Genomic DNA, 14842 nt, shown 5'->3' on the forward strand with positions numbered 1-14842 from the left:
CTGATTGGTTGTCATGGGCAACTATTCCTGGTTATCTCTGCTCCAGTTTTTATGAATTCCCCCCAAAATGCTTTATCCCTTCCAATGTGCTCTTGTGATTCAAATCTGAGGCCGTTGCAACTATGTAAATGGCAGCAAGCTACGTTGCTAAAACAATATTTTAAACCTGATGGGGCAAACATGAGTAAGAAAATATATAATTATCTAGAAAAATGCTAAAGCATTCAGTTAACTAGAACTAGATAATAAAACAGAGTCAAGGTATCAGAAATTAGTTTGCTGTAGTTCCCCAAAGTCACCACTAGATGCCCCAGTAGCCTAGATGTAAGTATTAGAAGCTCTTTAACCCTTTTGCTGCCATAGCCGTTTTTGTGTGTCTGTTTTTTTGCACAAATGTTAAAATACACATTTTAAACCCGAAGATTACTTAAAACTCCCCAGAATTATATATCTCCTGAAAGCAGAGACCCTGTAGAATAAAATGGTGGCAGTTGCAATTTTTATGTTGCACAACACCACAATATAAGTTTTTTATAAGCTTAAAAGTTTTTTGCACCTGCAAAATGGTGAAAAACTATGCTACCCATGATCTATGTCTATAGGCAGCACTTTAAAAGCCCTTACAGGTCATCAATTTAGAGTTAAAGGAGAACTATGAGGTGAGTGCTTTTCACGCACCTCATAGTTCTAGACGACCTGTGACAATGAGACTGTCACTGGTCGGCACAGTAGATCGGGAGGTGAGCGAACATATACCGGCGTTCGCTCACCTCTCGATCCTGTCACGGCTCTCTGCCGTGACAGGGGAGGGGCTGGATTCCCCCCTCCCCGCTCCTATCCGCGAGCGCTGACTGGCGGAACGGACGGGGGAGGGGGCGGGTACAGCTGGCTCTGCCTCTAGATAGGCAGAGCCAGCTGTTTCTCACGCAGCTGGGCGGATCCCAAAACAACTGTCGGGATCCGCTTTAGCTGCGGCGTCTCAGTATACAACGAGCAGCTGCTCGCGGTATACTGCGGCGTCTCAGTATACAGCTCGCTACAGCTCGCTACAGCTCGCTGTATACTGAGCCTAGGGTGACGGGAGGACGCTAGTTTGTGTCCTCCCGTTACCCTAAGAAGAACTATGGGGAAAAGACTTAACCCCATAGTTCTCCTTTAACTGTGAAGAATGGCCTTGGAATTATTGCACTCACTCTGGCGTATGCAGCAATACCTGACATGCGTGATGCAATCATCTGTTTCATATGTAGGCACCCAACGTCTGTTTGTGCTAGTGTGCACACGTGGGCGGGGGACTTTAAAAAAAATTTGGGGGTGTTGTTACAAGCCCCCAAGTGTGATAGCACTTTGGTGGTGACATGCTCTCTTTAAGGAGACATTAGGAGTTCATTAGACCCCTAATGTCATTTTTGAAGCCAATTGAAGCTGATTAAGCACAGATCAGAAACGGAAAGTGATGGCATCATCGTTGCTTTCTGGTTCATTAAGCAGGGAGATCAGCAAATGGATTTTCACTGTCCCCCCCTGTATTCAGCATCACCCACCTTGCTATTCCCAGGCTCAAATGAGGGGCAGTGGAACCCAAGAAACATGGCTGGAGGGAGGGGGGTGTTGGGTGGGGAAACACACATTTCAGAGCCCATGGAAGTGATTGGCATGGGTGGGAAATCACTAGAAATGGCCCAGCAATACCTTAATTTTGATCTGGTTCCCAGGACATTACCAGAATAATTTACAACTCAATTTCTATTACAGAGAAAGTAAACAAAGCGCAGTGTACATGACATCCACTGGGAGGAAGGAGGTGCATGGAGTTGGACAAAGGATTACTGGTGGAAAAAACATACTGTTCGACCACTCTGTGCCCTCTCTGCACCTGGATCCCACCTATCCAACATTCCAGTGACACTACAATGCACCTGACTCCCACCTGCAGGCACTGTTATTGTCACAGGAATGGTGGATAGGTGGGAGCAAGGTCCACTGTCAATGTCACTGTACTGGGGGATAGGTGGGAGCAGTGCTTTTTTTCTGGGCAAAAAGGTCCCACTGTACTCACTGTGGCAACCATCTTTGTTATGGGCAGGGACGCACGCATCCCCGCTGCCACAACCAAGATGGCTGCTGATAATAAACCTCAGGGTCAGTTGTGGCCATTTTGGTCGTGGTAGCGGGGACGCAATGAGAATGCGCAAGATGGCTGCCGGTAATGAGGTTTACTTTTGGTGGCCATCTTTTTGGTGGTAAACAGCGTCATCACCCCGGCGCCATGTCTGTACACTTGCTCTACGGACACTTGCACATTATCTGTACGGCAAGTGTAAGGGTTGGAGCAAGATGCGGCTGTCAGCATCAATGAAACGACACACAGCGTCATTTTTCATCCATGTCAAACATACACATAGTGTACCTGGATCCTACGTATCTACCATTCCATTGACAGTGACAATGCACCTGCACTGTTGGTGTCAATGGAATGGTGGAAAAGTGGGAGCCAGGTCCACTGTCAATGTCACTATACTGGGGGATTGGTGGGAGCAAGATGTGACTGTTAGTGTCATGAAATGACACACAGGAGGGAATTTATCAAAACTAGAGCAGAAGAAATCTGGAGCAGATTTGCATTGCAACCAATAAGCTTCTATCTTTCATTTTTAAATCTTTACTGAGCAAACTGATGAGAGAAGCTAATTTGTTGCAGATTCTTTCTGCTCCAATTTTGATAAATTTCCCCCACAGTGTCATTTGTGTCAAACGTACACACAGTGCACCTGGCACCTACCCATCTACTATTCCATTATTGACACTGACTATGCACCTGCCTCTCACCTACATGCACTGTTAGTGTCACTGGAAAGGTGGAAGCCAAGTCCAGTGTCAATGTCTCTATACTGGAGGATAGGTGAAGGCAAGGTGTGACTGTCGGCGTCTGTGAAATGACAGTGTAATTTGTTACTTATGCCAAATGTACACACAGTGCACCTGGATCCTACCTATCTACCATTCTCTAGACTTCGGACCTATCATTTAAGCCTTGACCACTTTTTCCAAGCACAATTTGAACACAGGGAAACAGTTAACCACATGCAAAATGCTGTGCAAAGGATTACCATGCACTACACGTGGTGGACCCGTGACGTTACACCGCCATTACTCAACATACAGACTGGATTTTAGTTCCAGAGCACTACAAGCATTATATATAAAAATCCGGTATATTAAAATTAAAGATTTTAGATGATCTCTCCTACATAAATTTCTGTATGTGCCAACCTTACATATCCTTTATATATAATTTCTTCAATAGTAAGGGTGCCCACCCTTAAAAATACACCGCCCTCCACTCTCTTGGTACAAGATCTGTTCTACTAACATGGAGTATGACTGATTCTTTCAGGGTGTGTTACTGCTCTCTACTGGTTCTTCATATGAAGTACGCCTAACAGGAGCCTTCTCTGTTTCTTGCTCAGCCTCACATTCTATCACGTTCTCTTCCAGCAAAGACATGGTTAGCAGTTTTTCTTTTTTACCTTTTTTTTCCCCTCCCAGCCGCTCTCCTCTGTAGTGAAAGCTTACAATGGAGCTTATTATGAAAGCATGCTGGTGTTATTATAACAGGAAATCTTTTAGCAGTATGAAGGAAAGAGCATGTTATGGATAGAGGTATATCTGTCTGCTCTGAACAACAGCCCATTCACTAGCCTCTGACTCCTGCTGGTGGCTATTGGAAACCTTAGCAGAAGTCGTTTTACATGTCCTGCATTAAACTTTTATTTCATAAAAAAATGGAAACGTTTCTTACTTGAATAATCTGGTCTAACCGTTATTGTATTGATGTCCATGACATATTGATGACCTGGAAAAATGTATTGATTGAATAAAGATTAATAATGTTTAGCCCCAGGGCTGGATTAAGAGCATCATGTGCCTGGTGCTCTCGGTCAGTTGGACAGGAAGCAGCAGAGGCAGCTCTCTAATTAGGTGGCTACTCGCTCCTCGCTGGTGCCCTTTGATGCCCCAGTGAGCAGTCTCCTAATATGCCAGTTAATCCTCCTGTCCCATCGCACTCCTGACCGGACAAAAGCCCAAATCCAACTGGGTGGGTGCGGTGGTGACAACGGATGCCTCTTAGCTATGGAGATGTGTGTTATCTCAGTCAATAAACAGCATTGACTTAAATATCTTGGAGTGCGAGTGACTTCTTTCATCTATCCTAATATGCCAGGGCCTCCACCTAAATGGGTTCAGCCCAGCCGACCCGATTGCCATCGGGCATACCGAGGCGATCCGTGTCGGCCGGACCTATTTTCAGTGATGGGCCTAGAGCTAGTGCTCCAGTAGCCCCTATGTTAATCCGGCTCTGTTTAGCCCTCGTTCATACTTTGCAAGTTGAAATGCTTGGGCCATCACACAACAATGCGCGACAAAAGAAATTTCATTATTTTCTATGAGGCCTGTTCATGCCTAAATTGCGCTGAAGTGCGACTTTGCAAAAGGTGCAGTTGCTTCTTTTGGTACTACATAGTGTGTTTGCAGCCCCATAGACTTATATGTTAATGCGTTTAAGAAGAACTTTTATTAACCCTTGCAGTGCGGGGGTAGCCTGCACTGCTCGTTTGTTTCTATTTGATAAAAAAAAAAAGTATACTCACCCGATCATTCCAGTCGGCTTGTTTTCAGATCGGGTCACTAGAGCCTCTCTCCCCCTCCTCTGCAGCAGTCGAAGAATCCTTGAGTCATCACGTTCTATACAAGTGTATAGACGTGAGCAACATTCCTATATGTGCAGAAGAGGAAGAGACACACTTCAGTAACCAGAGAAGCAGGGAGTCAGCTTGGCAGATCGGGTGACTATAACTTTTTTTTAGACACAAACGAGCAGTTAAACCTTGCAGTGGGGGGGTAGCCCCATTGCAAGGGTTAATAAAACGTTTCCCTGGAGTTCTTCCTTAAGGCCCAATCAAATGCGGCATTTTCCCGATTATTGGCGTGTTTGTGAATGTGCACAAACGCATGGAAAAAAGGGGAACGCATGTCAAAAAGTGTGACGTGCCATTGCCTTGCGTTTGATGCATGTCCAAGAACCCAATGGGGGTCAATGGAGACTAGCAACAAACCTGGCAAACAAACGGCCGCAAATGTGAGTCACCACAACCAGTGGCGACTCTAGGAACAATATATAGGGGGGGCACATAAGGAGAACAGTCAGAACTGGGGGGGCACTAATCATTTTCATTGCATGTCGCAACTGCTGGGCTCCGAGAGCAGATGCAACATGTAGTCCAACGCCGCCAACAATCCTGTACACCGCAACCGCCGGGCACTGATGCCATCCGCAATTAAATCGGTGACCGGCAGTTGCGGAATACAGCAGTGGCTGACTGGCAACTTTTAGCCCAGGGGGCAAGTACCACGCAGAGGTCCATGGTGCAGCAACTTGGCCCCCCTCACGCTCTACCTCTTCCCCCGCCTTCTCTCTGCCCGCCCACCTGCCACTTTTGCCATCCATGTAACACAGACATCCCAACTCTCCCGGACGCTCTGGGAGTCTCCCGCTATTAGATAGCGGCTCCCGGCCGCCCGGGAGAGAAACATTTTCTCCCGGAAAGGTTTACTCTGCTATATCTAGCAGAGTAAACCTTTCCCTGCGATCTGTTTTTTTTTCCCCTGACATTGGGGCTGCCGGCCACCATCAGTCAGAGAAAATAAATAAATAAACAGCATAGGAATGCATAGCTAGATTGCTATTGGCTATTTCACTTTGCAATAGCAGACTAGCTATTACACCTACCCACTGCTGCTGTCAATCAGCAGAGGGGGACCTGAAGTTCTTCATCAGGTCCTCTTCTAGTGATTGACAGCAGCAGAGGGCGGGTGCAATAGCCAGCTTGCTATTGGATATTGCAAATTGAAATAGCCAATAGCAATCTAGCTATGCATTCCTATGCTTTTTTTTTTATTCTGACAGCAGCAGCTGAATACAAAAAAAAAAAGAAACAGCAGATAGCAAAGAAGCTATTGCTTCCCGTGCTATCTGCCTCCCTGAAATGAGAAGGGCACCTCCCTTAAATTGCTTTCTTCAGGTTGGGATCCCTGTGTAACGGTACTGTGAATGGTACAGTGATGTGAGGACTTACTAGTAAGTCCATGAAAGGGGTGACTGGCTGGGGGGTGGTGCCCTCCTCCCACTGGGCTCCCTACATGGTTCTGGCCTTACTCCGCTACATGCCTGGGACTTAGGCACTCTCACCCACTGTAGGCCGCCACTGGCTGTCCATGCTTCTCGGCTGTGAGCTGCGGGAGGATAATGGGAGGAGCCAGATAGTGTCAAAGTCAGTGTTCTTTAATTTTTCTCGACCCTATACATTTTGTCGACTGTGTCACTTCCAGTGGGATCGAGTCATCCGAATCAGCTGTTTCCATGACCCCCTTTCTTAATGAAATGCGTACCTGGACGAGACGCGGTAGAGAAATTTATGGGTTGAGGAAAATTAAAGCACACTGGTAGTGGAGGGATGCCTTGTCAGTGCTGTGCGCATGCACGACTGCTGTGACCCTGGTAGTTCTGCCACTAAATCCAAGCTGTAGAGGGACTACAAATCTCAGCACATTATACAACAATGTAGAATAATACCAACAGCTATAGAGGACTAAAAATCCCAACAATACATTATACAGCAATGCAGAATGGCATCAGCTATAGAGGACTACATAATACAGCAATGCAGAATAATATGAAGCTACATACTCTATGTTGCTACGGGTTCGCTACTTGATGTCTTCAGGGTCTCGGGAGGGTTGTGTGGGCTCTCAAAAGGCTGTGCGGGCTCTCAGGTAGCCAGTGTGAATGCTCAGGTGGCCAGTGTGAGGGCTCATCGGGGTCCAGAGAGTTTCACAGGTGCGTGCGGATGACGCAGAGGCGCTCCCTACTATTAGATAGCGGCTCCCGGCCGCCCGGGAGAGAAACATTTTCTCCCGGAAAGGTTTACTCTGCTATATCTAGCAGAGTAAACCTTTCCCTGCGATCTGTTTTTTTTTCCCCTGACATTGGGGCTGCCGGCCACCATCAGTCAGAGAAAATAAATAAATAAACAGCATAGGAATGCATAGCTAGATTGCTATTGGCTATTTCACTTTGCAATAGCAGACTAGCTATTACACCTACCCACTGCTGCTGTCAATCAGCAGAGGGGGACCTGAAGTTCTTCATCAGGTCCTCTTCTAGTGATTGACAGCAGCAGAGGGCGGGTGCAATAGCCAGCTTGCTATTGGATATTGCAAATTGAAATAGCCAATAGCAATCTAGCTATGCATTCCTATGCTTTTTTTTTTATTCTGACAGCAGCAGCTGAATACAAAAAAAAAAAGAAACAGCAGATAGCAAAGAAGCTATTGCTTCCCGTGCTATCTGCCTCCCTGAAATGAGAAGGGCACCTCCCTTAAATTGCTTTCTTCAGGTTGGGATCCCTGTGTAACGGTACTGTGAATGGTACAGTGATGTGAGGACTTACTAGTAAGTCCATGAAAGGGGTGACTGGCTGGGGGGTGGTGCCCTCCTCCCACTGGGCTCCCTACATGGTTCTGGCCTTACTCCGCTACATGCCTGGGACTTAGGCACTCTCACCCACTGTAGGCCGCCACTGGCTGTCCATGCTTCTCGGCTGTGAGCTGCGGGAGGATAATGGGAGGAGCCAGATAGTGTCAAAGTCAGTGTTCTTTAATTTTTCTCGACCCTATACATTTTGTCGACTGTGTCACTTCCAGTGGGATCGAGTCATCCGAATCAGCTGTTTCCATGACCCCCTTTCTTAATGAAATGCGTACCTGGACGAGACGCGGTAGAGAAATTTATGGGTTGAGGAAAATTAAAGCACACTGGTAGTGGAGGGATGCCTTGTCAGTGCTGTGCGCATGCACGACTGCTGTGACCCTGGTAGTTCTGCCACTAAATCCAAGCTGTAGAGGGACTACAAATCTCAGCACATTATACAACAATGTAGAATAATACCAACAGCTATAGAGGACTAAAAATCCCAACAATACATTATACAGCAATGCAGAATGGCATCAGCTATAGAGGACTACATAATACAGCAATGCAGAATAATATGAAGCTACATACTCTATGTTGCTACGGGTTCGCTACTTGATGTCTTCAGGGTCTCGGGAGGGTTGTGTGGGCTCTCAAAAGGCTGTGCGGGCTCTCAGGTAGCCAGTGTGAATGCTCAGGTGGCCAGTGTGAGGGCTCATCGGGGTCCAGAGAGTTTCACAGGTGCGTGCGGATGACGCAGAGGCGCTCCCTAATTAGGCTCTCAGGTGGCCAGTGCGGACTGTCAGATGGCCAGTGGGGCTCTCTGCTGGCCAGTGTGGAATTTGTGGTGGTCAGTGTCAGTGGTGGTTAGAGGGGGCTCCCTGGTGGTTAGTGGGGGCTCTGTGGTGGCCAGTGGAGGCTCCCTGGTGTTTAGTGGGGGCACTCTGGTGGCTTCCTGGTGGATAGTGAGGGCTCCCTGGTGGTTAGTGGGGGCTCTGTGGTGGCCAATGGGGGCTCCCTGGACCCTGGTGACTAGTGGAGGCTCTGTGGTGGCCAGTGGGGGCTTCCTGGCAGTTAGTGGGGGCTCCCTGGACTCTGGTGATTAGTGGGGGCTCTGTGGTGGCCAGTGGGAGCTCCCTGGATGTTAGTGGGGGCTCCATGGTGGTTAGTGGGGACTCCCTGGATCCTGGTGGTTAGTGGGGGCTCTGTGGTGGCCATTGGGGGCACCCGGATGGTTAGTGGGGGCTTCCTGGACCCTGGTGGTTAGTGGGGGCTCTGTGGTGATAAACAAAAATGCATTGAAGAAAACAGTAAAACGTATAAAAAATGCACAACAAAAACACACAAAAATAAAAAAAAACACATGCAATTGTAGACACACAAGTGTGAATACCGACTAAATGGGCATATAATGTTATTGGACACATGGTCTCGGTTGAAAATGCAAAATGTTCTAATTCTTTGCTTGGATACAATCCAGTCAGTTTATTTTAGGAAGTCCACAGAGGGCTGTGGGAATCAATTGGTCATACCTGGAATATTCATTTAAATAGTGAGTAGGAGGCTGGCTGCTGCCTATCCCATCAGCAAATGACATTGGTTCTGAGAGAGGCATCTAATTTCATATTCATGACCTCTCCTCCCTTCCCCAACCTTAGCTCAGTCTCAGCGTGTCAGAGAGCTATATCCCACATCATCCTGTATTTGGGGTCTGGTAACACAGGGCTAGCTGGAGCTCTTGCCTTGCTTGCAGGATTTTTGCACAAGCACTGTGCAGCTTCCCCTCCCCTCCCTGTAGGTCCTGTGGCCACCAGGACCTGGCACCATGGTCAGCCTGCAGCTCTCTGTGATCCTACAGCTCACCTGCTTGTCCCTGGCACAGTTTGTAAGTCTCTTTTTTTACTTTTTTCCCTTCATCATTTTGTGGATGTATTCAAGGAGTCAAAGTCAACTTTTGGCTTTAGATGTGCTTTGATGCATAAATATATTGCGTGAATATTATTATTTTTTTAAACTGTTTTGTTTAAAATGACTTATTTGTGTTTAACAGGTTGATGTGCTTTTTAAATTTACTCAAAACAAATGTATTTTTGTTTTTTCTTTTACATTTAGTTTGGTAGAAAGTTTGGTATTAGGCTTTTTTTTTTTTTTGTTCAGAACGCACGGCTCAGAAATGTTGCCCAGGATTGTGCACAGAATCCTAGAGATTAGTGGTAGATGTGCTTTTACTTTAGGTTAAAAAAAAATGGTGTGGTAACCCATAGCAACCAATCTGGAATAGTGTATTGCAGGGATAGGAAACTTTGCCACTCCAGCTGTTGTGGAACTACAAGTCCCATGAGGCATTGCAACAATCTGACTGCCATAGGCATGACTCCAAGAGACAGAAGCATGATGGGATCTGTGGTTTCACCATATCAGTTGACTACCCCTGGTGTAGTGTGGTATTAATAACTTCAGGTTGCTTCTGGTTTACATGGTATTCGCCACACTATTTTATTTAATAAGTTAGAGAGAGAGATCAAGAGAGAGAATGAGATCAAGAGAGAGAGAGATCAAGAGAGAGAGAGAGAGATCAAGAGAGAGAGAGTGAGATCAAGAGAGAGAGAGATCAAGAGAGAGAGAGAGAGATCAAGAGAGAGAGAGAGAGATCAAGAGAGAGAGATCAAGAGAGAGAGATCAAGAGAGAGAGATCAAGAGTGAGAGAGAGATCAAGAGAGAGAGATCAAGAGTGAGAGAGAGATCAAGAGAGAGAGATCAAGAGAGAGAGAGAGAGAGAGAGAGCGAGAGAGAGAGACTGTTAATGTGTTACTAAATGGAAGAAATTTGATAATAAAATATAAAGATGCGTCACCTGCTTTTCTAGTAATTAAATTGATACATTTTATGGGCTTCTATATGAAAACTGCTATTTTGTTGCCCATTGCAACCAATCAAAAACAATGCAATGAGGGGAGTTTATCGAAACTGGAACAGACAGAATCTGGAGCAGTTGCCCATAGCAACCATTCAGCTTCTATCTTCAGTTGTTTCAGTTAAGCTTTGAAAATATAAACATAGAAGCTGATTGTTTTTTATGCAGAACTCCCTCCAATGTTTCCTTTTAAACTTTGCACCTTAGAAATCATACCAGGGAGTTGACGGGTTGCTATTGGCAACTAGACATTTTTGTTAGTACACTTTTCAGGCATAAACCCCACAGTCTTTACAAATAACTTATTTTGGTTCTATTCTATTGCTCATAAGAAATGCTTTATTTGAACACAATTTGACTTACAATGTAGTATTTTTTTTAGAAATTAGTGTCACACACATAAAGACATAGATGCCTGGCATTCTTCTTTATTACAAAGTGATATGAGCTTCCTTTAATTAATAAAATATTGAATCTACAATACTGAAAGAATGGTACAGTAAAGAAGCATTGAAGAAGAGAAAAGTAAATAGGTGAATGTAGTTCTTGTAGTCTGTAGTCATGATGCAGGAGGCATTTTTTGGAGCGGAGAGGGAAGGTGTCTATAGGTCAGGAGGCTGAAGGAATGCAGAGTCCTGAGACATTTGGCATTCATATGTGAGAACAAAGTTTGTCATTCAGCAGTCAGGAGTCTGATCCTGTTCCCCGCACACACACAGAGCCCCCGAACACAAACAAATGAAAGGACACGGTGCCTGCGGCTTGTTTAGGCATTTTTTTACAGTATCCTGCAGAGGAAGCCCCATACCATTAATTGTTAGCTTTTCAGACAAACACTGCCTTGTTTATACATTTTCTGCTGGCGTGCAAACAAACACAGTGAAGAATTGCGTGTATTCACTCTCTTACTTTTATTGTAATACTCAGAATGCTAGTGACTCTTTATTGTCACACTTTAGCATCCATTTACACTATATCAATACTAGTTGTTGTAATATATTGCTCAAAAGCATGGAATATCAACCTTTTATTCAATGTGAAATACTTTTGGGCTGCATTTATGAATATTGTCAATGACCTATCTATCGGAAGTTTATCTAAAACCAGGCCCACCAAGTGCACAAGGCCTAGGCTATCTATACTCTGCCAAACAAGGCATTACTATTTGCAGCTTGGTAATTATATCCCTGTACAATGTATCATTATTATTACTGTTCATTTTAAATAGTAATGGTATATCTCATGGCTTTTAGCAGAGGGCATTACGTCATTAACTATTGCCCTTGCCCCAGTAAAGATGTCAATCTACCACCCATCCAGTAATCACAGCACAACAAGAACCCTGTAGGGCCTACCTACTTGGACAGCAATCAAACTGTCTATTGCAAAGATTTTGGATTGTGAGACTAAACCAGAACTCCTTGTTTTGTAAATGCTTTACAAACATGGAGAGAAGGTTTAAAGTAACAGAGGGCACTAAGTCATTAACAATAACCCTTGCCTCAGTGAAGATGGCAATCTACCATCCATCCAGTAATCACAGCACAACAAGGTCCCTTTAGGGCCTACTTACTTAGACACCAATCAAACTGTCTATTGCAAAGATTTTGGCTAGTGAGACTAAACCCGAACGGGTTAAAGTAATGTTACAGCTCATGGCTTTTAACAGAGGGCACTAAGTCATTAAAAGTAACCGTTACCTCAATGAAGATGGCAATCTACCACCCATCCAGTAATCACAGCACAACAAGAACCCTTTAGGGCCTACTTACTTAGACACCAATTAAACTGTATATTGCAAAGATTTTTGCTTGTGAGTCTAAACTAAAACTACTTTGCAAACATAGAGAGATGGTTCAAAGTTTTTGGTATTAACAGAACACATGACTAACCAATGGAATTGTATGCTTTGCTATGCCGTGCTTTCATTCTTTCTGAGTTGTCCTTTGTTTTTATTTTTCCATACATGCTTGATGTTATTTGATAATGTAATCTTTGGGTCCAGAAAGTAGATGTCTGGCCCCTGCTCTAGGTTAAAGGACTTGGGCCTGTTTTGTTCTGTCTGGTGCCTTTATTCCATGCAGAAGCAGAGGGGCACTATAGTGTACGGCAGGGGTGGACAAATTAGTATGGAATTCAGGAGCCAGGAGGTTTTTTCTATGAGCCAGCTCTATTGACAACCACTAGAGAAAACCTCAAAAAATAGGAGCCAGCTGTAATTTCTAAGGAGCATTGGCTACCAGGCTCCTGGGATTTGTCCAGCCCCGGTGTACAGAAAATATAACCAAAAGATATCCACATATCAAGACAGAAGATAGTAGCTGGAGATGGAATATTTACAAAAGCACATTGTTAGTACAAGTGTCCTACGTTAACAAGGGAGGTCACGGGGTCCCTTTTTGCAAGGCCTTGTCTAAACAAGGCCTTAGATTGTGCTCTGCTATAGCACATAGGGCTTTGTTTAACAAGGGTGGAAACATATCTTTTCTTTTTTAATTCTTCAAATTCTGGCAGGTGAAAATAAGACAGCAATATCTATTTTGCTGGTAGATTCCAGCAAGTTATATAGACTACCGGCCTTTAAATGACCTGATGTAGTCCTAGAATGCTGTAGGAGGCTGTACAGGAAGGTGGTATAATTGAATTTGCCTCACTGCACCAGATTCCTTACAGGTTTTTAAATTTTTTTAATCTTCACTTGCCATGCCGAACATTTATAAACTAAAGTATATTAGCCGAGAATTAGGACCAAGTGCAGTAAATTATTAACAATAATTTCGCCTTTTATTACTATTAGTAAGCCTCAAGATTTACTGTAATAAGCCAGTGCAAACTATAAGGCATGCACAGTGCATTGCAAAGCGGTCAATCAAATTTCACCTTTCATCTATTCAACATCGGTTTACTCAAAGTTGAATTATGATTGGAAGCAATAGATTATTCCATTTTGTAAGCTGTTCTACAATGTATTTAATGAGCTGGTATTGTTCTCTTGTCATGTACTAAATTACAGTTTTTCGCCAGCAGAGGGAATTCATTTCAGGTAAATGGAAAACCTAATAACTAGACACAAAAGCTTTAATGGTATTTTTTAAACAAGTGGTTCATAAACAAAATTTACATTTATAAATAATTTAGATGACACATTGTATTGCCCTTACACATTACTGCATTTGTGACATAAATAAAACATTCACTACGAGGCAGGCTTTATTCATTTCAAACACTTGTGGCATTAGAAGTTGCAATGTACCAACAGATGCTTCCATATAGGTTTTCATATGCCACTGGAAAAGAGAGGGAAGATTGCGCATTTATGAAGTTTTCTCCTTTATGGAAGATAGCAAATGCCTATATCTATTTTGTTTTGGTTTTTGCTAGTGTCCCATTACTGCATTAAAGTAATGTTTGTATTGTATCTTGTATTTTTTATTTCCAAGCAATCATATTGTATTGATTTGTGTGTATTTGTATTCAAGAACATTTAAACATTCATTATTACACACCCTAATATGTTTATACTGCTTCCTATAACTAAAGCTGGCCTTTGATGTATATATAATGTATATGATATGTTTATCTAATCTTCCTCTCTTTATTTTTTAGAGAGGTCCTCCAGGTCCACCAGGGTCTCCCGGTCCACCAGGCCCATCAGGGATCCCAGGATCAGATGGCATAGATGTGAGTACACAATCCAGGAACAAAGAGGCTCTGTGTGTACCAGACTTAGAGGTTGAGCACATTTGTAAAAGAAACACTAGATGGCGACCTTATGCAGTATCACAGCACAACGTCTTCTTCACAGCATAGTTGACCGTTAATTAAATAAGGCTCAGTCTTATAATTTTTTTTTAACCAAAAATCATATAGCATTATAAGTCATTATATCGCTTACTTTAACTCTTTCATTGCACAGGTCATAAGTGGTGTTCTCGCTTTATACCACAACTGGACTAAAAATGGTTTAGCTTCCTCTTATAAAGCATAAACATAGCATGCATTTTAGGATCGTAACATTTATCACAATATGGATTTTAAAAATTGTCAATACAATCTAAATAAGATACATAGTGTTTGGAATGATATATTAAGCAAGATATTTGTTTAATGCAGGAGCTTTCTGTACCGGTGAAATTTTGAAACAATAGATCCCATAAAGTAGATTATCACAACTTTTTTTTTTTAATGAACCAGTAAAAGTAATTGATTAAAATACACTTTACTTAATTTCAAGCTAACCAATGACCCTGAAGCTAACCCAATACCAAAACCTAGCCTATAACCTAAACCTAAACATTATTAAGTAACCGTTAAACTTGTAGGCTATGTTGGCTTTTCAAACCTCGTTTCATGTTACACCCATATTTAGGGTGTAATATGAAACATGGTCACATCCC

The 14842-nt window shown here is 43.5% G+C and overlaps 1 protein-coding gene across 1 annotated transcript in view; it reads left to right on the top strand.

Annotated features, from left to right (window-relative positions):
* The first annotated feature begins 9222 nt into the window (after positions 1-9222).
* COL9A2 (collagen type IX alpha 2 chain) overlaps positions 9223-14842 on the top strand; it is a 66608-nt gene continuing 60988 nt past the window's right edge. Inside the window, exons 1-2 of the mRNA XM_018576758.1 lie at positions 9223-9416; positions 14052-14126. Coding sequence (XP_018432260.1) covers positions 9357-9416; positions 14052-14126 — 135 coding nt within the window. The 5' untranslated portion in view covers positions 9223-9356. The remainder of the gene's footprint in view (positions 9417-14051; positions 14127-14842) is intronic.

Source organism: Nanorana parkeri, unplaced genomic scaffold, assembly GCF_000935625.1.
Source record: "Nanorana parkeri isolate BGI_ZX_2015 unplaced genomic scaffold, ASM93562v1 scaffold76, whole genome shotgun sequence".
Classification (NCBI taxonomy): Eukaryota; Metazoa; Chordata; class Amphibia; order Anura; family Dicroglossidae; genus Nanorana; species Nanorana parkeri.